At 33.0% G+C, this 27,650-nt stretch overlaps 1 protein-coding gene across 1 annotated transcript in view; it reads right to left on the bottom strand.

Annotated features, from left to right (window-relative positions):
- Positions 1-15,269: 15,269 nt before the first annotated feature.
- The window catches only part of LOC143227949 (uncharacterized), a 37,692-nt gene continuing 25,311 nt past the window's right edge, over positions 15,270-27,650 (bottom strand). The window contains exon 4 of the mRNA XM_076459299.1: positions 15,270-15,967. Coding sequence (XP_076315414.1) covers positions 15,270-15,967 — 698 coding nt within the window. The remainder of the gene's footprint in view (positions 15,968-27,650) is intronic.

The following is a 27,650-nucleotide window of genomic DNA, read 5'->3' as shown; positions in this document are numbered from 1 at the left end:
TTATAATATTTTTTATATAAAACACACCAAATGTCTGACTTTTTTCTCTTTTGCATATGTATATAATACCAATAAAGACATATCTTAAAAACTATAAAATACATAAGAAATAAAATACAGGGATATATTTCTTCCTAGTCATTTTAAATTTTAGTCTTGAAGTTTTACCAGTTACACTAAACATAAATCCTCTGGTGGGGCCAGCTGGAAGTATTCTGATTTATAATGATAAATTCCGGGGTTCGATTCCGCTCGTTGGAGATAGCAAATAACCCAATGTGACTTTGCTATAAATACACAAACACACACCTGGTTGGACCACGGTACGTTTACGTACTTACAACACTAAAATCCGATGTTCGATTCCCGGCAGTGGACAGAGCCCAGTTTGGCTTTTTTTCTAACACAAACTAGACACATAAAGAATATGAGAAAAAATCCTGTCTTTCAACACAGTGATGATAAAATGTTATTATTGCAAATTAATAACGAACTTAATTTTCAGTAAGGAATATTAGAAACTGAAACGTGCATAAGTTATTGTCTAAGTTATTATTCGATAATAAATATTATGGACAATTATAGTTCAAATATGAAATTGGCGTTGAAGGTATCTTTTAGGCCTAAATTCAGTAAAGTAATGAAAAGGCTATTGATTAGGCTTAAGTTTCATATAAAACTTAGGTGGCACATGTATACTACAATACAGCGCTGTTTGAAAGACACTTTCAAAGAAATATGTCGTTTTTTTTTATGCGAAGGTTTAAACGAATTACAAACTCTGAAACACTTTTGGGTAGTCCTCATCAAATAAATTACAAAACTTACTTACACGTACCATTGTAGGTTTACACTTTAAAAAATGTTTCATATTTTGTAGTTCTATTGTCTCCACAATGATTACTTCTACAAGTGGTAGAGGTACGTTGGCCTAATTAACAGTTAGGCTTAATAGCTTATCACATCTATTCTAACAGTACTAATTACGTCATTTCAAATATATTTAACAACTTTTGTATATAATAAAGAACGTGAATTAAAAAAAGATGTGACTTTAAACAATATTCAGTTCCGATAAAATAATGTTTGTTTACGCAACATTAATTACCTAAAGAGATTAATTGCTCTTTGTGATAGCCATAGAGTACCTTAAGCTCACACATCAACCCATAGTTGACAATCTTTTTTGCCTAGGTAGTGAACTATTAAGAATAATGATAACAGTCATAAAATACTCACAAAAATTTATATTAATATGAACAAATGAATAAGAAAAAATAATATTACCAACAAGTCACAGCCTTTATTTCTACGATAACAGCAACACTTACTCCCAGCCTATGAAAAGTCAATACCAATCAAATACCTACGTTACGAAAAACAAACGAATTTTATTACTAAGGCGTGTAGGGGAGTAAGATGAGGGGGTAAAGTATGTTTCGCATCCCTTAAATTACACCCACATACACACGTACATACACATATATAAATATGTAATAAATAAACAACAGACAACGTTAAAACTGATACATAGTTAAACCCGTTTATAAAATACGAACTTTACATGTTTCGAGGTTTACAACGTCATCTTCAGGAACGAAGTGTGAAGACAAAAATATTATATTTATGCAGATTTTCGAAAGACCTTTGTTTCTAGTTAATAATTCGTGACCATTTTAAACTTTATTATTTCTAAGGATCTGCAAATACTATTGACTCTAATACCATTTGTTTGAGCCAATATTACCGTTTTTTATGTATTGTGTTTTATGTACATGTTCTTCCAAGACAGAAGTTATATAAATGGTATCTATACTAATATTTTGGAATTAATTATTTTAACCAACTCTCACAAAACAAAATATGCATCAGAGTTTACAATCACTCCCATTTTTACGATCATCTCATCTCATAATGTATTATTGGTCTAATATTCATTATTTGTAGTAAGTGAAATGCGATCTCTGTTATATACCTCGTCAAAATTGAACCATCGGTTTTCAGGAAACGTCAGAAAGACATTGATGCTGTTTCCTTATAGAAAAGTTACATCGGGCTATCTGAGGAGTTCACCGAGGGGAATCGAGCCCTGATTTTAGCACTGTAGACCCGAAGACTTACCGGGGAAACAGAAAAACATTCAAATCTATATCGTTTTGTTCTTCTTCTTAAGTAGTGAATTTCCGGTTATGTGTACAACGATGCTTTTCAAATACGCAGAAAAAATATGGAACAAGTTATTTGTTATAAAGATATTTACAAAAAATATAACAAAAAAGACTATACTTCATCGTTAAAATACGTGAATTTCATAAAAAGTACATCTACAATACAAATTTACAATTTGATTCATAATTCACTATACTTCCCAATGGCTCATAGTTAAATATGAGAAGTTATGAGGCTGTAAGTCAGGTTTTGATACACGTGGTGGGCAAATGACAGATATCCTATTTTTTAGCTTTGTGCTTCTCAACAAACAAATAATACTATGTGTAAAAATAAGAAATATTATAATATTCTGGACTATTTTGTTCTCTGCACTACGTGCTTTATTTCGGTAAAATACAGTTACACCAGTAATACATTATGCTCATGATAAAATAAATTTACTGGTTGTCTTGAACTTCGAATTTGATGATGAAAAATTTGGGGAATTAAAAGGGAAAACAAGTAGATTTTAAATGTTTGATAAGAGTAGTGAGACAGAAGTGTACTCTAGTAGCACTTTGTAGAACTATAGTCGCACCAAACGTGCTCGCCCTTTCAGCCGTGGGGGCGTTATAACGTGACAGTCAATCCCACTATTCGTTGGTAAAAGAGTAGCCCAAGAGTTGCCTTCCCTCTAGTCTTACGCTGCTAAATTAGGGACGGCTAGGGCAGATAGCCCTCGTGTAACTTTGCGCGAAATTAAAAAACAAACAAAACAAGAACTATAGACTTAACAACGCGCTATTTGTCGAGTAGCACTCGAACTGTGATTTCATGTCATATCTCCTTGTAACGCGTTCCCTTGACAGCAACCAAGTTTCACGATAACTCTTGGCTTTCTGATACAACCTCATTGATCTATGACGCTACTTCCGCCATGCAAGTATACTCTTAACCACTTATGTGTATTACATCATTCTGGTTTTTCTCCGACAAAATGGATAATATCACGTCGTTAGAACAAACTTTACCAGTTATAAATGAAGCGTTAGGCCCAGTTTAACGAGCAGATAATGACATAATTGGTGTAAACACTGTTAGGGCTCTTTGAATTACGTCTTAACAAGAACTCGACAGAATCGAGCAAATACAATTAGCAGCGATACCACCACTAAACATTTGGAGGGGGGAATGAAGCCAAAAATATTTTGGAAAAACAAGAAATATCTTATACTCACCCTTTTGAAGCCCCAAAGTAACTCATAGATCTTGGAAAGGATGAGGTTTTTGACCAGTCTAATATATCTGGCAATGTTTTTTGTTGTTGTTTTTTTCGGGAGGGGGGTGTTAACATATCTCTTTAAAAGTGGAGTGATGAATAATGTTCTTTTCGAGTATCAATTAGTTAAGTTAATAAAAATTTAGTGTAGCTACCTCTAGTGTCAAAAAATGCATTTTCTTTATCGAAAATTTATTAATTAAAATATTTTATATTTATTATAAAACAGTGCAATAAATGTTTTCAATTGCCAATTGAAGGTGTCAGAACTGAGAGCAAGAGCGGACATTTACACTTCTCTGTACTCTCGTGAACGTAACTCACCTGTTTTGGACAGGTTAGTGACTGGAGATGAAAAATGGATATTTTATAAAAACATTTAGCGCACTACAGGTAAACTGGACCTCCCCCCACGGAAAGTCTTGTTAAACACCTGGTGGGATATTGTTAGTGTGATCCACTTTGAGTTGCTGCCACTCAATGTAACAATTACAGACCTCCGTTGTCAACCGTTAGAGCGCTTGAATGTTGCACTGATAAAACAAGAGTCCTGCTTTGATCAATCGTAAAGGTGGTGTGTTACACCAGGATGATGCACGGTCCCATACAGCAAGAACCACATCTGTAAAGACTGAAGATCTAGACTGGGAAAAACTTCCACATCTTCATTATTCTGCAGACTTTGTCCCATCTGATTATCATCTATTCTGATGTTTACAGAACTATCTTGATGGTAAACAACTTGTAACACATGAAGATGTCAAAACTACCCTCTCTACATTCTTTTCCTCCAAACCATAAGAATGTTACAGAAGTGACAGTTAGAAGTTTGTGAATCGTTGTCAGGAAGTAATTAATAATAATATAACATTATTGTTTAAATAACATTAAAAGTGTTTGAAATCTTTTCACTTTTTCTGAACCTAACATCGGGCGTGACTTAATGGATGACCTGATATATCAATATTACTTAGGATTTGAAACCTGTTTCATGAATGACTTTTATGCAAAAAATGACAACTAATACACAGATTGGCTATGTTAAAAGAGAAGTTCGCTCCCATTGGAATACACACTGTTTGTAACAGTTCGTTAAATGTTTAAACAATATCTGTATCTTCAAGACTGTCAAACAGTTCATTAAATGTTTAAACAATATCTGTATCTACAAGACTGTATCTCCCAAACACTGTTTGTAACAGTTCGTTAAATGTTTAAACAATATCTGTATCTTACAAGACTGTCAAACAGTTCATTAAATGTTTAAACAATATCTGTATCTACAAGACTGTCAAACAGTTCTTTAAATGTTTAAACAATATCTGTATCTACAAGACTGTCAAACAATATCTGTATCTACTTTAAATGTTTAAACAATATCTGTATCTACAAGACTGTCAAACAGTTCAATATCTGTATCTACAAGACTGTCAAACAGTTCGTTAAATGTTTAAACAATATCTGTATCTACAAGACTGTCAAACAGTTCATTAAATGTTTAAACAATATCTGTATCTACAAGACTGTCAAACAGTTCTTTAAATGTTTAAACAATATCTGTATCTACAAGACTGTCAAACAGTTCTTTAAATGTTTAAACAATATCTGTATCTACAAGACTGTCAAACAGTTCGTTAAATGTTTAAACAATATCTGTATCTACAAGACTGTCAAACAGTTCGTTAAATGTTTAACCAATATCTGTATCTACAAGACTGTCAAACAGTTCGTTAAATGTTTAAACAATATCTGTATCTACAAAACTGTCAAACAGTTCGTTAAATGTTTAAACAATATCTGTATCTACAAGACTGTCAAACAGTTCGTTAAATGTTTAAACAATAACTCCCACAGCACACTGTATTAACCTCAGAAGATGTATGTGTGGTAATAACTTCTCTTCTTGTCTAAGATCAATCATAGTTTGTTGTGTTCTTGGCTATTTGTTCGATTTCGTGTTCTTTGTTTTCAGAGTATATACGAAGTTCGTGACCTTGGTATTAGCGACTTTCACACTTGACTTCTTGGATGATCTGTGTCGTTTCTTTGATGACACACGAGATCATCAGAAAATATCGCTATACGTTTCATCTTCACCACTCTTCAATGAAATACGTAATTAATCTTCTTTCGTGCCTTTAATTTGCTCTGAGGCTATCTTCCACGTGCTTCTCGTGCCATTTTGGTATCTGGGTCTAAACAGTTACACTCACACTAACGTCGAGGATATTTACCACAAATACCACACATACACACCCTGCACTTGCAAGTCATTTTTCTATATTAGCGTTACCCTATCAATACCAGAGCAGCACTAAACGTCGATATCCGTTTTGTGGCCAGTCGTGAATTCGGTTTTCGTAAAGGGTGTGGCAGTCGTCCACTTTTGTGTCCAGTCAGGTTTCAGTAAAAGTGTTTGCCAATAAACAAATGATCCGGAATTATTTGAAAAATTAAATTTTGCAAAATGCTGGGTGCCTGGCCTGTGGAAGCACTGTTAACACATTAGAGCTTAGAGGGGTGACTGCATTTCCACAATTGGCTGCAGACAGTGAAAGGCACTAGGAGTTGAGTCGTTGTGGTATAAGCACTCAACGCCGCACTTTGATTTTCCACTACTGATAACTAGTTTTTTACCTCTGAGTTTGGATTTTGTCTGATAGATGGGACATCCTTAACGCCTTTAGTTGCTATCATTAAAGACAACTTCGCAGAGGAATCTTAAAATAAAACTAATTTTAAGAATTAACTTATACTAAATTCATTGTTGTTTTATAGTGCTGATTTTAATGGCCTATTTGCAACCAATGCAATAAATATAATAGTTTTGAAGCTATTTTATTTAATACACACACACATACATATATACATATTTTATTTTATAACTATTGTCTTGTTTTATATATGTGTGTGTAGTCCTTCTATTTATATAAATGAGTTTTTTTTGGTATCAAAATAAAAGATAATTTAAATATGAAGGTGAAGCCTAACGCCAGTGTTAAGCCGTTAAACAGATAATCACCGAAAACATGGAAAGACACTACCGATGAAATTAAAATATTAAGATAATCGAGAGTTTTGTTTACAAGTGATCAAACTGTTTATTTCTAAAGTACTTTGTACATATTGATCGAGGTACAATTGGTAGCCTTGTGGGTCATCGGTCTCAGCCTCAATAGGAAACGACAGGCTTAAAATAATCAAAATAAAAATTAACACAGCTGGATTCATACCCATTTATATATCTTTACCAAAGTAGTGTGATTAATGGTAAATAAATGTTACTAACAAAAAAATATTACAAATTTTAGGCTTCAAAAAACCGTGAACGTGTCATTTGTTTACCTCTTGTAACACTGAAATTTACCACATCAAAATAGCGGTAAATCGACGTGTTTCACCTAGTGTTTTATAAGTACAGCGCCGCCTCTCCTACTTTTTTTGAAGATACGCAGTGGTAGTCGTAAGTGGAAAGTCGTATGTATGTTTCTTACTTTTTTGTATATTTAAGCCTCGGATAATATTCTTATAATTTCTTATCATTAATATGTAAATTTATAATACTATAGTAAGTTAATAAAAACGTTCGTATATTTTATAATCACTTAGTGAAGTTATTAACACTAATCTGATGTTGAACTTGAGTAAATACCAAACCAAACAATTTTCAACTTCCACTATTATACGAGGCTTACTTTATGTACTTGTGTCAGTCTTTCAAGTAACGAATTAAAGAATATATCAGATAGCTACATCAGTTTCTCTTCGTTGAAGTTAAAGTTTTGGTGAAAATATATAAATAAATTCACGAGTAAATTTTACGCCTAAAATTTCTAATACTTCGCTAGCTTCCGGAGTTCCAATCCGTAATTATACTATATTTAGCGGGTATTTGCGCTGTTTATGTGGTTTTAACGATCGAGAGATTTAATATGCTTGTGGTCCTTCATAAAAATCCAAACTAGTTATAGTGTAATTCAAATGATATCCGTGTGTGTGTGTTATTATCCAATCCACCAGAGCATTTTAACTTCAACATTCAGATTTGGACTCCATTAATGCTGTTTAGATTTAAATTTAGAAGTTATATTTTATTGAATATTAAGTTGTTTTATTTAATTCTAAATTCAAATTCTGAATAGGCTTGAGAAAGTCACTTTGATACCATTTTGTTATGATTGTGCTACGTTCGCATTTTCCTTTTCCTTTAATTTCAAGGTTGTACTTATTTCTAGGAAAAATTGACTTCTCCCAATTTAAACATAGATTTCTGTTTATTAATATAACTAATGACATCTATTCTTACTCTTCGAATAGCTTTGCACGAAATTCAAAAAAACATTTTTCTCTTTCACATAGTCTTATAATCACGCTGGTTCCTTTTGTTTTCATACTGCCTAATAAGAAAAGCTGTCGCTCTTTGTGATCATTCAGTAATGACTTAATGTGTTGTAATCCCTTATACTGACCAAGAGGCAGCAGTTTTCTCACTCCCAACCGATGTTCATTACGTCTAGCTTTTACAGTGTTATTGTAACTAACAGGTTTATTGTCAGATTATTTCTGGTTTAAAAAAATATTTCTATAATGTTAAGCGTGCATATTCTGTAAGGTAACTCGGTTATTTTTATGATTGTATTCCGTTTAATGCTGACAAGTGCGCCTCTTATATTTTAGAGAACAATTACACGAGTTATGATGCAAAATTAATATCGTAGTTAAACTAAATATTTTCAAAATTTTATTAAAACTGTAAATTTGTGTTTGCTTTTAAGCACATAACACATATTGTTTTAGTCTGTTGACCTACACTACAAATGCCAAACAGCGGTGTGTTTGCGGACTTACAAAGCTAGAAACCGGGTTTCGATCCATACCCGTGGTGGGCAGAGCACAGATAGCTCATTGTGTAGCTTTGTGCCTGACTTCAAACAAATGAAACTTATAAATTGACCCCTTATATATTTGCGACTGTAACTGTATCAAGTGTGTGCTAATTTGTTTGTTAACTTCGTAATCAATGAACGTAAGGAAGACCTCAAAACATAAATAGTGGAACGACATTTCTTGGTGTCATTTATAGGTAACATTCGTGTGAAATAGAAAAGACAGAGACCCTTAGAAAATATAAGTAAACAATTTTATTGTACTTTGTTAAATAATTTCGCTATCGAAGATCTCCACCCTTCTTTACAAGTGGGGGTTTAAGATATAAGAACCAACTAACTAGACATTTACAGTAAAAAACAAACAAACGCGGGCTCAAAACACTAACTTCTAAACTTTATAAATGTTACCAGTTCTGCTTGTACATATCACGCATACAGTTTAATCAAACACGAATAATTATAGCAAAGTTTTATCATTCTGGTTTGTTAATATTGTGGTAACTGAGTTACCTTCACATCACAGCATCTGGATTTCTTAAAAGAAATTATCTCGTATTCTATTTTATATATATTTAAATTAAAAGAAGAATTTTGACTAAGACGATTAGAGATATTTTACAACTTCTAATACATACCTATATCTTAAATTAGCTCCTTTATTAACACCGTGAAGGACAGTTCGGTTTCATAACTACTTTTTTTGTAACACAGCATTAACGACTATATCTAGAACCCTTAAACCCAAGTAAATAATTTTGTTTGTAACCAATACTGACTAACTGTAACGACTGCTACTGAAAAGCTGGTGTCTCGTTGAAAATTGAAAAAAAAAAAAAAAAATTGAAAGTGTTTATTGAAAGTGTTTATTGTGCAGCAAATTTATAATAAAAGTTTCATTAAAGTTTTAATAGGAACATTATATTCTTAACACCAGTTATGTTATTAATAGAATTAGTAATTACCCTACGAATTAATTAAAAATATCTTGTTGTTAACATCAGTTGTTATTAATAGAATTAATAGAAAGATTATATTCTTAACACCAGTTATGTTATTAATAGAATTAGTAATTACCCTACGAATTAATTAAAAAATATCTTGTTCTTAACATCAGTTGTTATTAATAGAATTAATAGGAAGATTATATTCTTAACACCAGTTATGTTATTAATAGAATTAGTAATTACCATACGAATTAATTAAAAAATATCTTGTTCTTAACATCAGTTGTTATTAATAGAATTAATAGAAAGATTATATTCTTAACACCAGTTATGTTATTAATAGAATTAGTAATTACCCTACGAATTAATTAAAAATATCTTGTTGTTAACATCAGTTGTTATTAATAGAATTAATAGAAAGATTATATTCTTAACACCAGTTATGTTATTAATAGAATTAGTAATTACCCTACGAATTAATTAAAAAATATCTTGTTGTTAACATCAGTTGTTATTAATAGAATTAATAACATTATATTCTTAACACCAGTTATGTTATTAATAGAATTAGTAATTACCCTACGAATTAATTAAAAATATCTTGTTGTTAACATCAGTTGTTATTAATAGAATTAATAGAAAGATTATATTCTTAACACCAGTTATGTTATTAATAGAATTAGTAATAATTCTATGAATGAAGTAAAAAATGCCCTGCTCGTTAATTAGCTACGGATTTGCTTTGAGATATTAATGAATAGATTTTATCATGAAACAAGACATCTTTAGTGTTTATATTATCGACGTAAAATAAACAGCAAAAATACTTTAGTCAAACGTTTAATACCCTAGCAACACAAAATTAATAATATTTTACCAAATTCACTGGTAAAGGCCCTCTAGTGAAGGAAAAGGTTTCAACTGTTAACTATATCCGTTTTTACATATGAAAACTATAGTTAAAGAACAGTTGTATACACTGATGGCCGATTTTAATAAAAAATATATTTGGCCAAACGGGACTAACCCCCCGTTCCATAAATAAAACAACAACAACAAAACAATATATAGCTCTTTTATAAATCTGGTAGGGTACAACTGTTACACATAATAATTAAGCTATATTAAGAATTAGGCATCTGATGTTAAAGTAGATATCAGATTAAGACCAAATATAACTTCCGGCGATTCGGATTGAAAAATTTAATATTAAATAGCACGATAAGAAATACAGACGTTATCTTAAAGTGAGACTTTAAATAATTATTACTTCTGTAGGTGACTAGTATTTAGAGCTTGAAACAAGCATTATAAAAACATTTCTTAGATTAATTATAATAAACATAGTGTTTTATTCAGCAAGGAAACATTACTGTAAACCACGCCTGTCTTGAAATAAATATTCACCCTTTATTCCAACCACTTGTTTCCTTCACTTACAGAGGCATATAGGACCCCCTCTTAAGGAACATTTTGGAAACAAAAAGTTAACTTAAACATTTGTTGCTTTATGCGAGAGACGTATTTCTATACTGCTTTATTGGAATCAGAAACATAAACATCTGTTGCTTTATGCGAGAGACGTATTTCTATACTGCTTTATTGGAATCAGAAACATAAACATCTGTTGCTTTATGCAAGAGACGTTTTCTATACTGCTTTATTGGAATGAAAAACATAACACAAACATCTGTTGCTTTATGCGAGAGACGTATTTCTTTCTATACTGCTTTCCGAACTGAAGGATAATTCTTCACAACATTAATTACAATTATTATAATTGTTATTTTTAATGGATTTTGGTTTTGGCGTAGAGCTCAACTTTGTCCATCTCGAGGCTGGTCGAATTCCGACTTTTAACACAATAAGCCTTCAAACTTATTAACAAATAATATGAATACACTTCTAAAAAACTATTTTAACATGCTTGTTTTAGGTTCTTTCTAATAACGTTCCTAATTTCAAATTACTGGTCAGAGGGAAAAACTGCTAGTCATCCTTCCACACACGATAAGGGATTAATTGTTACATTTATAACGCATTCACAGCTTAACATGGACAGGTGGTTAGTGCACGCGACTCGTAATTCAAGGGTCGCGGGTTCGAATCCCCATTACATAAAATATGCTCGTCCTTTCAGCCGTGGGGTAGTTACAATTTGACGATCAATCCGACTATCCGTTGGTAAAGAGTAGCCAAAGAGTTGGCGGTGGGTGGTGATGACTAGCTGCCTTCCCTTTAGCCTTACGCTGTTAAATTAGGGACAGTTAGTCCAGATAGCCCTCGTGTAGCTTTGCGCACAATCCAGAACAAGCAAACACAGCTTAACGCGCTGGGAATGTTTTACGATATCGCACAGGTTCGAATGATGATCACCAGCCCCAAAACCCAGAGGTTCACCACAATACTTATTTTTAACGATTAGACAGAAAAGACTGACGTTAAAAGTAAGTTTAATATATTTTAATAAAATGTGTAGTGGAAAAAGTTTGTTAATTTTATAGCTGTTTACTTATTACTATAATATGCGCTCCACCTCTCAGCGGTCCATTGGTACGTTTTTAACAACGTTAAAAACCGGGTTTCGATACCCGTTGTGAGCACAATACAGATAGCCCATGGTGTTGCTTTGAGCCTAAAAACAAACAAAAGTTTATTTCGCATTAAAATTTGTAAAATTTACAGACATTAAAGTCGAAGAATAAAAGAAATTCCTTGTGGCACAAATGGTTTTATGATCATCACAACACGTATCTGTACTGTTAGCGTTATCGTAGTCAATTTCAGTTAAATCTCGAATTATATGTTTTCCTCTAATTTTTTTTTTTTTTACAAAATGAAACATTATTTTATAAAACAATTCAAAAATTGCTCGTTGAGAATTTCAATTTTCCAAAAAAACCCCAACAAACTCGATTGCCTAATTATATCTTATTCAAGCGACTTAAATGTTTCGATGAACACCTAAATACACCGTGGATCTAAAATTGGTTTCCCTAGACAGTAGCACAGCGATATGGCTACGGCCTTGTAACGCTCTAATTCAGGTTTTGATACCTGTTGGAAGACAGAGCACGGATAGCACATTGTGTAGCCCTGTGCTTAATTACAAACAGCAAAATCATTCCTACATATTTCTAATACTTGTATCGAGCTAATGTAATAAATGATAAATGATCTCTAGAACACGAAATAAATGCTTATTGAGTGATTAATTGGATTGAAGATTTGATATTTTGAGTATTCACAGACTGTTTTTCAAATAATTGTACTTGTCATACGTCGTTTGTGTTAGGCCTACAAAAGACCATGTTCTTTATTTAGTCTCTTAAGTATTTTCAAGAATTGGAAGTGTATAATATTAGTATTCCATCCACATTATTATGTCATATTCATCACCGACGACGCGATTCGCTAAATACAGAGCTCATCATGTTCAAACACTATTTATATGAACTAGTCTCCCACTGTTCTGAAAGCTTATAACGCTAAGAGTTGGGTTTTGACACCAGTAATAGGCACAGATAGTCCATTGTGTAGCTTTGGTTTTGAATTTCGCGCAAAGTTTAACGAGGGCTCTCTGCACAAGCCGTCTAGCAGTGTTAGACTAGAGGGAAAGCAGCAAGTCATCACCACCCACCGCCAACTCTTGGGCTACTCTTTTACCAGCGAATAGTGGGATTGACCGCCACATTATAACTCCCTCACGGCTGAGGAGGTGAGCATTTTTGGTGTGACAGGGATTCAAACCACCGTTTCTTGGATTGACGAGTCGAGTGCCTTAACCACCTGACCATGCCGGGCCGCGTAGCTTTGTGGTTAACAACATGGATATGTACTTTTGAAACTTAAAATATTTTGATTTCATCAATTATAAGTAAATAAACAAAAAACACGAGAGGTGGAAATTATAGAACAAACGTTTAGTAACTTTTCCATTTCAGGTATTTTCCAAATGAAATTTACATTAAAGTGAAAAAACATCATAACGTAAAAACACAGACACCAAATAACATAAAAAGGTTCTAGACTCATTAAATAATTCTATATATTTTGTTCGCTTTCTACCCTATATCCCTTGACAAAGTACTTTACGTGTAGAGTACTTATAACATTTAGTTCCTTTTAAATAAATTATTTTTAATTATTTAAATTAACATAAATTATCAAGAAGCGCCATCTGTTATGATAATTAAATATTAATAATTTATTTATTTTATTTACTGTTTTTTGGAACAGTAGTTATATTTGGATATTCTACCGATTTATCTTTTAAAACTAGAACTAGTTAATGGAGTAATGCTACTTTTCATACGAGAACAGGCCTGGCATGGCCTGGTGAGTTAAGGCGTTCGACTCGTAATCCGAGGGTCGCGCCCTCGAATCCCCGTCGCACCAAACATGCTCGACCTTTCAGCTGTGAGAGCGTTATAATGTGTCGGTTAATCCCACTATTCGTTGGTAAAAGAGTAGCCCAAGAGTTGGCGGTGGGTGATGATGTCTAGCTGCCTTCCCTCTGGTCTTACACTGCTAAATTAGGGACGGCTAGCGAAGATAGCCCTCGTGTAGCTTTGCGCGAAATTCAAAACAAACAAACAAAACAAACATGAGGTGAAATTTTGAAATATCTCCTGAAATGACTGCGATAACCTCAACAGAGATAACTCCATTATGTTTGTTATTTTATACTGGCATCCCAGAGTCTGAAGGCTTACCATCGCTAAAAATCGGGGTTCGATACTCGTGGCGAGCACAGCACAGATATCCTTTCATTTCGCGACGAACAAACATTTATAATAACTAGTTAGAACTGATCGTTGGAGTAAAATCTAGACAATAAAAGAAAACGCAGAAAGCAGTTAGGCTTAAAATTATATATAAAAAGAGTGTGTTTAATTGGAACTGATTAGGGTTAATCTTTAAAACCCGGGGAACAAAACAAGTTTATTGAATTTCTTATTTGATTGTTCTCGTAATGCGACACCTATCGCTAGCTGTTTTAATTAAAAGAACGTCTAAATAGACTATTATTAATGCCTGATATTTAAGGTGTAGACTGTAGAATAAAACGACGCGTTACGGGTAGATTTATATCTCTTACTAGTTTATTTTTTAGTTTTCTTTGTGTAATTTAGAATTTTCGCGCGAAGCTGTATAACACTTATATCTGTATAGGTACCTATCTTGTAGAAACTGATAGATTAAAGGGAAGATATTCAACAGCACATACCGCCAATGTTGGGCTTACCCTTGTCTGACTGTATAGTAGGAGTTTATCATCTTAGGTCCAAATACGGAGCGAATTTTTGCGGCAACGGGACGCGAACCGTGTTTAGTCTTACTTATGTACTACGTCAAGTACGACCCGTGAAGTTTAAGAAACTTTTCTTGGCTGGTTTGATTATTTATCTTCACGGACATAACAAAATCATTTTGATAAGCTGATATTTAAATCTGATGATGATGTAAACCATAGCTGTTTAGAAATACGTGCAAAGAAGCGAAACGTCCGCAGAAAGCTTTATGTAATATAGTAGGAAATTCGTACATTTTGGTTTGGCATGCAGATTGTTTACATTATGGAAAATAAATGTTTAATAATAGCATATGGACCTAGTCCTGATGGTATGAAAGTTGTTACTATGTTGTTAGTCCATCACAGAAGGACCAACAAACGGTTGTAATTGCTAAAAGTTAGATAGTTAATTGAAAATTCAAATTCAAGTACTGATGACAATGACAAGAAATCGAATAATTATATATGCATCGTATTTGTTCAGGGACATGAAGTTAATGTATAACTTTGAAAGAATAAGTCCAGAATTTTAAACCTCTAAGCTTTTATCAGATTTATCTTGTGCAAACGATTGGCTCGTTAGCACCAATCATCATCAGAGTCAGTATGTGGACCAACACGACGTAAAGCTGGCATAATTACTTCCCGTTCTTTTTGACCTGGCTTGTAACCATTAGGCAGTGGCGATGGAAGCTGTCGACAGCTTCTTCCTACAGCTGCTGATGCTTGGAAAGTGACCAGTTTGTCATTATGCCCAACAGGGTCAAAACTTCTGTCCAGGGTAGGGTAAAGTCTACACTACGAGTATGTTCCTGACCACGTGGCAAATTAACGTTGCTGCTAGCCACCCTTCCGCCTGGTCTTAGAGATGGGCTCTGAGGTCCAGTACTCACAGTAGTTCTTTGTTGTCGGAATGTCATCTGGGATTTTGGCAGATGTGTAGGCGAAGCATTTACTCTTGGAAAGTTAATACTAAATATTGATTTGTTACTGGGCTCGAGCACTGTTGGCGAACAGGACACAACAGGAAAGTTGATCCTTTCCATGGATCGAACACCAACATACAGAGTGGATGGTTTGATGGGAGTTGGGGGTAATTTCCTTCCCCGCGAAATTCTCTGCAATGGTAAGCTATGTGCGGAGGCTGGGCTCACACTACGGGTATACTCTTCTAATGGTGATTTACTATAATATTCACTGTGAGTTGGAGTGAGGTTTGGACTAAGTCTGTGGGATCGTCTGTAGGAATACGTTGTCTGGTGTTCTGGACTGATACTGTGACTTTGCTCGTGTGATGGAGAGGAAACTCGCCAAGGTGATGGCTTGCCGAACGTCGATCGAACCGGTGTCCTTCCTCCATACCTCGTACCTTCTTCAGATATGACAAATTCATCAACTCGAGGTTTGGCTACAATTTCAGAAAACAAAAGGAAACAGTTATAACGTGATTTTGCTACTCTCTACGTAATAATTGATAAACGTTTTGATACAAATGTGTCAGAAAAAAATTCGTTATGGCATCGATGGTGCTTGCAATTGAGTTTTAAAAGGATACAAAAATAGAGCATCTGAGTTCCAATTACACACACTACTGTCATCTACTTACTATAGTAGTATTCGATAGTATATTTTGAAACAGTAATCCATCTGTTGGTTTACTGTTTCATGAAGTACTGAACTGCAAACGTCTTTAGAAATGCAGTAAAACGTTTTTCTGTTCAAATCAGGCCTAACGGGAGTTAAGCCTATTGCTTGCTTGTTAATGCGGCCACAGACACTGTCAAATAAATAATAACAAGAAGAAATAACAAAATTATTTTGGTTCCGCAATTAATTGTCAAATACTACTGTAATAAAAATTAACATGTATTTATAATATTTTTTAATATTTACTTGAATGTACTTTTGGCTTTATTAGAAAGCAAGAATTTAACTCCCACTAGGCCTAATTCGTACTCATTAACATTGTATGTTTGAGTATTGCTTTTATACGTTACGTCGTTAATTGAATATATTATCAGTGAAATAATTAAGAATGTATGAGGACATTATTAAAGTCAAATAAACCAATTAAGTGTAATTTCATTATAATTTATATCCAACAACTGTTTCTTCATAATGAACTTAAAACACTAAGAAGTAAGGTTCTGTTCAGCATACGGTTTGGTCGTTAAACGTTACAAGCACACACATGAAACACATTCATGTCCTATGTTTTAGCCACACACTATGATATTAACCACATTTAGATTTGTAAACCGTGAAGAAAAGGTGCTTTCCTTCAAACTTTCCAGGATTTACCAGCTTGAAATTTCGGATATACGATAGACTAAGACACTTGTCTTTTTGTTTTCGCTGCGTTTATGGACAAACAACTCTTCCAAAGGTGTTTTCGGTACTGAATATTGTGTGTAAGCCTTGTCTAATATATAAGAAACTGTTTCCAAAGGTGTCTTTTGTACTGAATATTGTGTGTAAGTCTTGTCTATTATACAGGAAACTGTTTTCAAAGGTGTCTTTTGTACTGAATATTGTCTGTAAGCCTTGTCTATTATATAGGAAACTGTTTCCAAAGGTGTCTTTTGTACTGAATATTGTGTGTAAGCCTTGTCTATTATATAGGAAACTGTTTCCAAAGGTGTCTTTTGTACTGAATATTGTGTGTAACTCTTGTCTATTATATAGGAAACTGTTTCCAAAGGTGTCTTTTGTACTGAATATTGTGTGCAAGTCTTGTCTATTATATAGGAAACTGTTTCCAAAGGTGTCTTTTGTACTGAATATTGTGTGTAAGCCTTGTCTATTATATAGGAAACTGTTTCCAAAGGTGTCTTTTGTACTGAATATTGTGTGTAAGTCTTGTCTATTATATAGGAAACTGTTTCCAAAGGTGTCTTTTGTACTGAATATTGTGTGTAAGTCTTGTCTATTATATAGGAAACTGTTTCCAAAGGTGTCTGTTGTACTGAATATTGTGTGTAAGTCTTGTCTATTATATAGGAAACTGTTTCCAAAGGTGTCTTTTGTACTGAATATTGTGTGTAAGCCTTGTCTATTATATAGGAAACTGTTTCCAAAGGTGTCTTTTGTACTGAATATTGTGTGTAAGCCTTGTCTATTATATAGGAAACTGTTTCCAAAGGTGTCTTTTGTACTGAATATTGTGTGTAAGTCTTGTCTATTATATAGGAAACTGTTTCCAAAGGTGTCTTTTGTACTGAATATTGTGTGTAACTCTTGTCTATTATATAGGAACCTGTTTCCAAAGGTGTCTTTTGTACTGAATATTGTGTGTAAGCCTTGTCTATTATATAGGAAACTGTTTCCAAAGGTGTCTTTTGTACTGAATATTGTGTGTAAGCCTTGTCTATTATATAGGAAACTGTTTCCAAAGGTGTCTTTTGTACTGAATATTGTTTGCAAGCCTTGTCTATTATATAGGAAACTGTTTCCAAAGGTGTCTTTTGTACTGAATATTGTGTGTAAGCCTTGTCTATTATATAGGAAACTGTTTCCAAAGGTGTCTTTTGTACTGAATATTGTGTGTAACTCTTGTCTATTATATAGGAAACTGTTTCCAAAGGTGTTTTTTTTTACTGAATATTGTGTGTAACTCTTGTCTATTATATAGGAAACTGTTTCCAAAAGTGTCTTTTGTACTGAATATTGTGTGTAACTTTTGTCTATTATATAGGAAACTGTTTCCAAAGGTGTCTTTTGTACTGAATATTGTGTGTAACTCTTGTCTATTATATAGGAAACTGTTTCCAAAAGTGTCTTTTGTACTGAATATTGTGTGTAAGTCTTGTCTATTATATAGGAAACTGTTTCCAAAGCTGTCTTTTGTACTGAATATTGTGTGTAACTCTTGTCTATTATATAGGAAACTGTTTCCAAAGGTGTCTTTTGTACTGAATATTGTGTGTAAGCCTTGTCTATTATATAGGAAACTGTTTCCAAAGGTGTCTTTTGTACTGAATATTGTGTGTAAGTCTTGTCTATTATATAGGAAACTGTTTCCAAAGGTGTCTTTTGTACTGAATATTGTTTGTAAGCCTTGTCTATTATATAGGAAACTGTTTCCAAAGGTGTCTTTTGTACTGAATATTGTGTGTAACTCTTGTCTATTATATAGGAAACTGTTTCCAAAGGTGTCTTTTGTACTGAATATTGTGTGTAAGCCTTGTCTATTATATAGGAAACTGTTTCCAAAGGTGTCTTTTGTACTGAATATTGTGTGTAAGCCTTGTCTATTATATAGGAAACTGTTTCCAAAGGTGTCTTTTGTACTGAATATTGTGTGTAACTCTTGTCTATTATATAGGAAACTGTTTCCAAAGGTGTCTTTTGTACTGAATATTGTGTGTAACTCTTGTCTATTATATAGGAAACTGTTTCCAAAGGTGTCTTTTGTACTGAATATTGTGTGTAACTCTTGTCTATTATATAGGAAACTGTTTCCAAAGGTGTCTTTTGTACTGAATATTGTGTGTAACTCTTGTCTATTATATAGGAAACTGTTTCCAAAGGTGTCTTTTGTACTGAATATTGTGTGTAAGCCTTGTCTATTATATAGGAAACTGTTTCCAAAGGTGTCTTTTGTACTGAATATTGTGTGTAAGCCTTGTCTATTATATAGGAAACTGTTTCCAAAGGTGTCTTTTGTACTGAATATTGTGTGTAAGCCTTGTCTATTATATAGGAAACTGTTTCCAAAGGTGTCTTTTGTACTGAATATTGTGTGTAAGCCTTGTCTGTTATATAGGAAACTGTTTCAAAGGTGGTTTTTGTACTGAATATTGTCTGTAAGCCTTGTCTATTATATAGGAAACTGTTTCCAAAGGTGTCTTTTGTACTGAATATTTTTTGTAAGCCTTGTCTATTATATAGGAAACTGTTTCCAAAGGTGTCTTTTGTACTGAATATTGTGTGTAAGCCTTGTCTATTATATAGGAAACTGTTTTCAAAGGGGTCTTTTGTACTGAATATTGTGTGTAAGCCTTGTCTATTATATAGGAAACTGTTTCCAAAGGTGTCTTTTGTACTGAATATTGTGTGTAAGCCTTGTCTATTATATAGGAAACTGTTTCCAAAGGTGTCTTTTGTACTGAATATTGTGTGTAAGCCTTGTCTATTATATAGGAAACTGTTTCCAAAGGTGTCTTTTGTACTGAATATTGTGTGTAAGTCTTGTCTATTATATAGGAAACTGTTTCCAAAGGTGTCTTTTGTACTGAATATTGTGTGTAAGCCTTGTCTATTATATAGGAAACTGTTTCCAAAGGTGTCTTTTGTACTGAATATTGTGTGTAAGTCTTGTCTATTATATAGGAAACTGTTTCCAAAGGTGTCTTTTGTACTGAATATTGTGTGTAACTCTTGTCTATTATATAGGAAACTGTTTCCAAAGGTGTCTTTTGTACTGAATATTGTGTGTAAGTCTTGTCTATTATATAGGAAACTGTTTCCAAAGGTGTCTTTTGTACTGAATATTGTGTGTAACTCTTGTCTATTATATAGGAAACTGTTTCCAAAGGTGTCTTTTGTACTGAATATTGTGTGTACGTCTTGTCTATTATATAGGAAACTGTTTCCAAAGGTGGTTTTGGTACTTAATATTGTGTAAGTCTTGTCTATCATATAGGAAACTGTTTCCAAAGGTGTCTTTTGTACTGAATATTGTGTGTAAGTCTTGTCTATCATATAGGAAACTGTTTCCAAAGGTGTCTTTTGTACTGAATATTGTGTGTAAGCCTTGTCTGTTATATAAGAAACTGTTTCCAAAGGTGTCTTTTGTACTGAATATTGTGTGTAAGTCATGTCTATTATATAGGAAACTGTTTCCAAAGGTGTCTTTTGTACTGAATATTGTGTGTAACTCTTGTCTATTATATAGGAAACTGTTTCCAAAGGTGTCTTTTGTACTGAATATTGTGTGTAAGCCTTGTCTTTTATATAGGAAACTGTTTCCAAAGGTGTCTTTTGTACTGAATATTGTGTGTAACTCTTGTCTATTATATAGGAAACTGTTTCCAAAGGTGTCTTTTGTACTGAATATTGTGTGTAAGTCTTGTCTATTATATAGGAAACTGTTTCCAAAGGTGTCTTTTGTACTGAATATTGTGTGTACGTCTTGTCTATTATATAGGAAACTGTTTCCAAAGGTGGTTTTGGTACTTAATATTGTGTAAGTCTTGTCTATCATATAGGAAACTGTTTCCAAAGGTGTCTTTTGTACTGAATATTGTGTGTAAGTCTTGTCTATCATATAGGAAACTGTTTCCAAAGGTGTCTTTTGTACTGAATATTGTGTGTAAGTCTTGTCTGTTATATAGGAAACTGTTTCCAAAGGTGTCTTTTGTACTGAATATTGTGTGTAAGTCATGTCTATTATATAGGAAACTGTTTCCAAAGGTGTTTTTTGTACTGAATATTGTGTGTAAGCCTTGTCTATTATATAGGAAACTGTTTCCAAAGGTGGTTTTGGTACTTAATATTGTGTAAGTCTTGTCTATCATATAGGAAACTGTTTCCAAAGGTGTCTTTTGTACTGAATATTGTGTGTAAGTCTTGTCTATTATATAGGAAACTGTTTCCAAAGGTGTCTTTTGTACTGAATATTGTGTGTAAGCCTTGTCTATTATATAGGAAACTGTTTCCGAAGGTGTTTTTTGTACTGAATATTGATTGTAAGCCTTGTCTATTATATAGGAAACTGTTTCCAAAGGTGTCTTTTGTACTGAATATTGTGTGTAAGTCTTGTCTATCATATAGGAAACTGTTTCCAAAGGTGTCTTTTGTACTGAATATTGTGTGTAAGCCTTGTCTATTATATAGGAAACTGTTTCCAAAGGTGGTTTTGTACTGAATATTGTGTAAGTCTTGTCTATCATATAGAAAACTGTTTCCAAAGGTGTCTTTTGTTCTGAATATTGTGTGTAAGTCTTGTCTATTATATAGGAAACTGTTTCCAAAGGTGGTTTTGTACTGAATATTGTGTAAGTCTTGTCTATTATATAGGAAACTGTTTCCAAAGGTGTCTTTTGTACTGAATATTGTGTGTAAGTCTTGTCTATCATATAGGAAACTGTTTCCAAAGGTGTCTTTTGTACTGAATATTGTGTGTAAGCCTTGTCTATTATATAGGAAACTGTTTCCAAAGGTGGTTTTGGTACTTAATATTGTGTAAGTCTTGTCTATCATATAGGAAACTGTTTCCAAAGGTGTCTTTTGTTCTGAATATTGTGTGTAAGTCTTGTCTATCATATAGGAAACTGTTTCCAAAGGTGTTTTTTTTACTGAATATTGTGTGTAACTCTTGTCTATTATATAGGAAACTGTTTCCAAAAGTGTCTTTTGTACTGAATATTGTGTGTAACTTTTGTCTATTATATAGGAAACTGTTTCCAAAGGTGTCTTTTGTACTGAATATTGTGTGTAACTCTTGTCTATTATATAGGAAACTGTTTCCAAAGGTGTCTTTTGTACTGAATATTGTGTGTAAGTCTTGTCTATTATATAGGAAACTGTTTCCAAAGGTGTCTTTTGTACTGAATATTGTGTGTAACTCTTGTCTATTATATAGGAAACTGTTTCCAAAGGTGTCTTTTGTACTGAATATTGTGTGTAAGCCTTGTCTATTATATAGGAAACTGTTTCCAAAGGTGTCTTTTGTACTGAATATTGTGTGTAAGTCTTGTCTATTATATAGGAAACTGTTTCCAAAGGTGTCTTTTGTACTGAATATTGTGTGTAAGCCTTGTCTATTATATAGGAAACTGTTTCCAAAGGTGTCTTTTGTACTGAATATTGTGTGTAAGTCTTGTCTATTATATAGGAAACTGTTTCCAAAGGTGTCTTTTGTACTGAATATTGTGTGTAAGCCTTGTCTATTATATAGGAAACTGTTTCCAAAGGTGTCTTTTGTACTGAATATTGTGTGTAAGCCTTGTCTATTATATAGGAAACTGTTTCCAAAGGTGTCTTTTGTACTGAATATTGTGTGTAACTCTTGTCTATTATATAGGAAACTGTTTCCAAAGGTGTCTTTTGTACTGAATATTGTGTGTAACTCTTGTCTATTATATAGGAAACTGTTTCCAAAGGTGTCTTTTGTACTGAATATTGTGTGTAAGTCTTGTCTATTATATAGGAAACTGTTTCCAAAGGTGTCTTTTGTACTGAATATTGTGTGTAAGTCTTGTCTATTATATAGGAAACTGTTTCCAAAGGTGTCTTTTGTACTGAATATTGTGTGTAAGCCTTGTCTATTATATAGGAAACTGTTTCCAAAGGTGTCTTTTGTACTGAATATTGTGTGTAAGCCTTGTCTATTATATAGGAAACTGTTTCCAAAGGTGTCTTTTGTACTGAATATTGTGTGTAAGCCTTGTCTATTATATAGGAAACTGTTTCCAAAGGTGTCTTTTGTACTGAATATTGTGTGTAAGCCTTGTCTGTTATATAGGAAACTGTTTCCAAAGGTGTTTTTGTACTGAATATTGTGTGTAAGCCTTGTCTATTATATAGGAAACTGTTTCCAAAGGTGTCTTTTGTACTGAATATTGTGTGTAAGCCTTGTCTATTATATAGGAAACTGTTTCCAAAGGTGTCTTTTGTACTGAATATTGTGTGTAAGCCTTGTCTATTATATAGGAAACTGTTTTCAAAGGGGTCTTTTGTACTGAATATTGTGTGTAAGCCTTGTCTATTATATAGGAAACTGTTTCCAAAGGTGTCTTTTGTACTGAATATTGTGTGTAAGCCTTGTCTATTATATAGGAAACTGTTTCCAAAGGTGTCTTTTGTACTGAATATTGTGTGTAAGCCTTGTCTATTATATAGGAAACTGTTTCCAAAGGTGTCTTTTGTACTGAATATTGTGTGTAAGTCTTGTCTATTATATAGGAAACTGTTTCCAAAGGTGTCTTTTGTACTGAATATTGTGTGTAAGCCTTGTCTATTATATAGGAAACTGTTTCCAAAGGTGTCTTTTGTACTGAATATTGTGTGTAAGTCTTGTCTATTATATAGGAAACTGTTTCCAAAGGTGTCTATTGTACTGAATATTGTGTGTAACTCTTGTCTATTATATAGGAAACTGTTTCCAAAGGTGTCTTTTGTACTGAATATTGTGTGTAACTCTTGTCTATTATATAGGAAACTGTTTCCAAAGGTGTCTTTTGTACTGAATATTGTGTGTACGTCTTGTCTATTATATAGGAAACTGTTTCCAAAGGTGTTTTGTACTGAATATTGTGTGTAAGTCTTGTCTATTATATAGGAAACTGTTTCCAAAGGTGTCTTTTGTACTGAATATTGTGTGTAAGTCTTGTCTATTATATAGGAAACTGTTTCCAAAGGTGTCTTTTGTACTGAATATTGTGTGTAAGCCTTGTCTGTTATATAGGAAACTGTTTCCAAAGGTGTTTTTTGTACTGAATATTGTGTGTAAGTCTTGTCTATTATATAGGAAACTGTTTCCAAAGGTGTCTTTTGTACTGAATATTGTGTGTAAGTCTTGTCTATTATATAGGAAACTGTTTCCAAAGGTGTCTTTTGTACTGAATATTGTGTGTAAGCCTTGTCTATTATATAGGAAACTGTTTCCAAAGGTGTCTTTTGTACTGAATATTGTGTGTAAGTCTTGTCTATTATATAGGAAACTGTTTCCAAAGGTGTCTTTTGTACTGAATATTGTGTGTAAGTCTTGTCTATTATATAGGAAACTGTTTCCAAAGGTGTCTTTTGTACTGAATATTGTGTGTAAGTCTTGTCTATTATATAGGAAACTGTTTCCAAAGGTGGTTTTGTACTGAATATTGTGTAAGTCTTGTCTATTATATAGGAAACTGTTTCCAAAGGTGTCTTTTGTACTGAATATTGTGTGTAAGTCTTGTCTATCATATAGGAAACTGTTTCCAAAGGTGTCTTTTGTACTGAATATTGTGTGTAAGCCTTGTCTGTTATATAGGAAACTGTTTCCAAAGGTGTCTTTTGTACTGAATATTGTGTGTACGTCTTGTCTATTATATAGGAAACTGTTTCCAAAGGTGTTTTTTGTACTGAATATTGTTTGTAAGCCTTGTCTATTATATAGGAAACTGTTTCCAAAGGTGGTTTTGTACTGAATATTGTGTAAGTCTTGTCTATTATATAGGAAACTGTTTCCAAAGGTGTCTTTTGTACTGAATATTGTGTGTAAGTCTTGTCTATTATATAGGAAACTGTTTCCAAAGGTGTCTTTTGTACTGAATATTGTGTGTAAGCCTTGTCTATTATATAGGAAACTGTTTCCAAAGGTGTTTTGTACTGAATATTGTGTGTAAGCCTTGTCTATTATATAGGAAACTGTTTCCAAAGGTGTCTTTTGTACTGAATATTGTGTGTAAGTCTTGTCTATTATATAGGAAACTGTTTCCAAAGGTGTCTTTTGTACTGAATATTGTGTGTAAGCCTTGTCTATTATATAGGAAACTGTTTCCAAAGGTGTTTTTGTACTGAATATTGTGTAAGTCTTGTCTTGTCTATTATATAGGAAACTGTTTCCAAAGGTGTCTTTTGTACTGAATATTGTGTGTAAGTCTTGTCTATTATATAGGAAACTGTTTCCAAAGGTGGTTTTGTACTGAATATTGTGTAAGTCTTGTCTATTATATAGGAAACTGTTTCCAAAGGTGTCTTTTGTACTGAATATTGTGTGTAAGTCTTGTCTATTATATAGGAAACTGTTTCCAAAGGTGTCTTTTGTACTGAATATTGTGTGTAAGCCTTGTCTATTATATAGGAAACTGTTTCCAAAGGTGTTTTGTACTGAATATTGTGTAAGTCTTGTCTATTATATAGGAAACTGTTTCCAAAGGTGTCTTTTGTACTGAATATTGTGTGTAAGTCTTGTCTATTATATAGGAAACTGTTTCCAAAGGTGTCTTTTGTACTGAATATTGTGTGTAAGCCTTGTCTGTTATATAGGAAACTGTTTCCAAAGGTGTCTTTTGGTACTGAATATTGTGTGTAAGTCTTGTCTATTATATAGGAAACAGTTTCGAAAGGTGTTTTTGTACTGAATATTGTGTGTAAGCCTTGTCTATTATATAGGAAACTGTTTCCAAAGGTGTCTTTTGTACTGAATATTGTGTGTAAGTCTTGTCTATTATATAGGAAACTGTTTCCAAAGGTGTCTTTTGTACTGAATATTGTGTGTAAGCCTTGTCTGTTATATAGGAAACTGTTTCCAAAGGTGTCTTTTGTACTGAATATTGTGTGTAAGTCTTGTCTATTATATAGGAAACTGTTTCCAAAGGTGTCTTTTGTACTGAATATTGTGTGTAAGCCTTGTCTATTATATAGGAAACTGTTTCCAAAGGTGTCTTTTGTACTGAATATTGTGTGTAAGTCTTGTCTATTATATAGGAAACTGTTTCCAAAGGTGTCTTTTGTACTGAATATTGTGTGTAAGTCTTGTCTGTTATATAGGAAACTGTTTCCAAAGGTGTCTTTTGTACTGAATATTGTGTGTAAGTCTTGTCTATTATATAGGAAACTGTTTCCAAAGGTGTCTTTTGTACTGAATATTGTGTGTAAGTCTTGTCTATTATATAGGAAACTGTTTCCAAAGGTGTCTTTTGTACTGAATATTGTGTGTAAGTCTTGTCTATTATATAGGAAACTGTTTCCAAAGGTGTCTTTTGTACTGAATATTGTGTGTAAGCCTTGTCTATTATATAGGAAACTGTTTCCAAAGGTGGTTTTGTACTGAATATTGTGTAAGTCTTGTCTATTATATAGGAAACTGTTTCCAAAGGTGTCTTTTGTACTGAATATTGTGTGTAAGCCTTGTCTATTATATAGGAAACTGTTTCCAAAGGTGTCTTTTGTACTGAATATTGTGTGTAAGTCTTGTCTATTATATAGGAAACTGTTTCCAAAGGTGTCTTTTGTACTGAATATTGTGTGTAAGCCTTGTCTGTTATATAGGAAACTGTTTCCAAAGGTGTCTTTTGTACTGAATATTGTGTGTAAGTCTTGTCTATTATATAGGAAACTGTTTCCAAAGGTGTCTTTTGTACTGAATATTGTGTGTAAGCCTTGTCTATTATATAGGAAACTGTTTCCAAAGGTGTCTTTTGTACTGAATATTGTGTGTAAGTCTTGTCTATTATATAGGAAACTGTTTCCAAAGGTGTCTGTTGTATTGAATATTGTGTGTAAGTCTTGTCTATTATATAGGAAACTGTTTCCAAAGGTGTCTTTTGTACTGAATATTGTGTGTAAGCCTTGTCTATTATATAGGAAACTGTTTCCAAAGGTGGTTTTGTACTGAATATTGTGTAAGTCTTGTCTATTATATAGGAAACTGTTTCCAAAGGTGTCTTTTGTACTGAATATTGTGTGTAAGTCTTGTCTATTATATAGGAAACTGTTTTCAAAGGTGTCTTTTGTACTGAATATTGTGTGTAAGTCTTGTCTATTATATAGGAAACTGTTTCCAAAGGTGTCTTTTGTACTGAATATTGTGTGTAAGCCTTGTCTATTATATAGGAAACTGTTTCCAAAGGTGTCTTTTGTACTGAATATTGTGTGTAAGTCTTGTCTATTATATAGGAAACTGTTTCCAAAGGTGTCTTTTGTACTGAATATTGTGTGTAAGCCTTGTCTATTATATAGGAAACTGTTTCCAAAGGTGTCTTTTGTACTGAATATTGTGTGTAAGCCTTGTCTATTATATAGGAAACTGTTTCCAAAGGTGTCTTTTGTACTGAATATTGTGTGTAAGCCTTGTCTATTATATAGGAAACTGTTTCCAAAGGTGTCTTTTGTACTGAATATTGTGTGTAAGTCTTGTCTATTATATAGGAAACTGTTTCCAAAGGTGTCTTTTGTACTGAATATTGTGTGTAAGTCTTGTCTATTATATAGGAAACTGTTTCCAAAGGTGTCTTTTGTACTGAATATTGTGTGTAACTCTTGTCTATTATATAGGAAACTGTTTCCAAAGGTGTCTTTTGTACTGAATATTGTGTGTAAGTCTTGTCTATTATATAGGAAACTGTTTCCAAAGGTGTTTTTTGTACTGAATATTGTGTGTAAGT

This window comes from Tachypleus tridentatus, chromosome 10 (genome assembly GCF_004210375.1).
Source record: "Tachypleus tridentatus isolate NWPU-2018 chromosome 10, ASM421037v1, whole genome shotgun sequence".
Classification (NCBI taxonomy): domain Eukaryota; kingdom Metazoa; phylum Arthropoda; class Merostomata; order Xiphosura; family Limulidae; genus Tachypleus; species Tachypleus tridentatus.
Note: the sequence above shows the minus strand (reverse complement) of the source record. Positions and strands in the feature narration are given on the sequence as shown.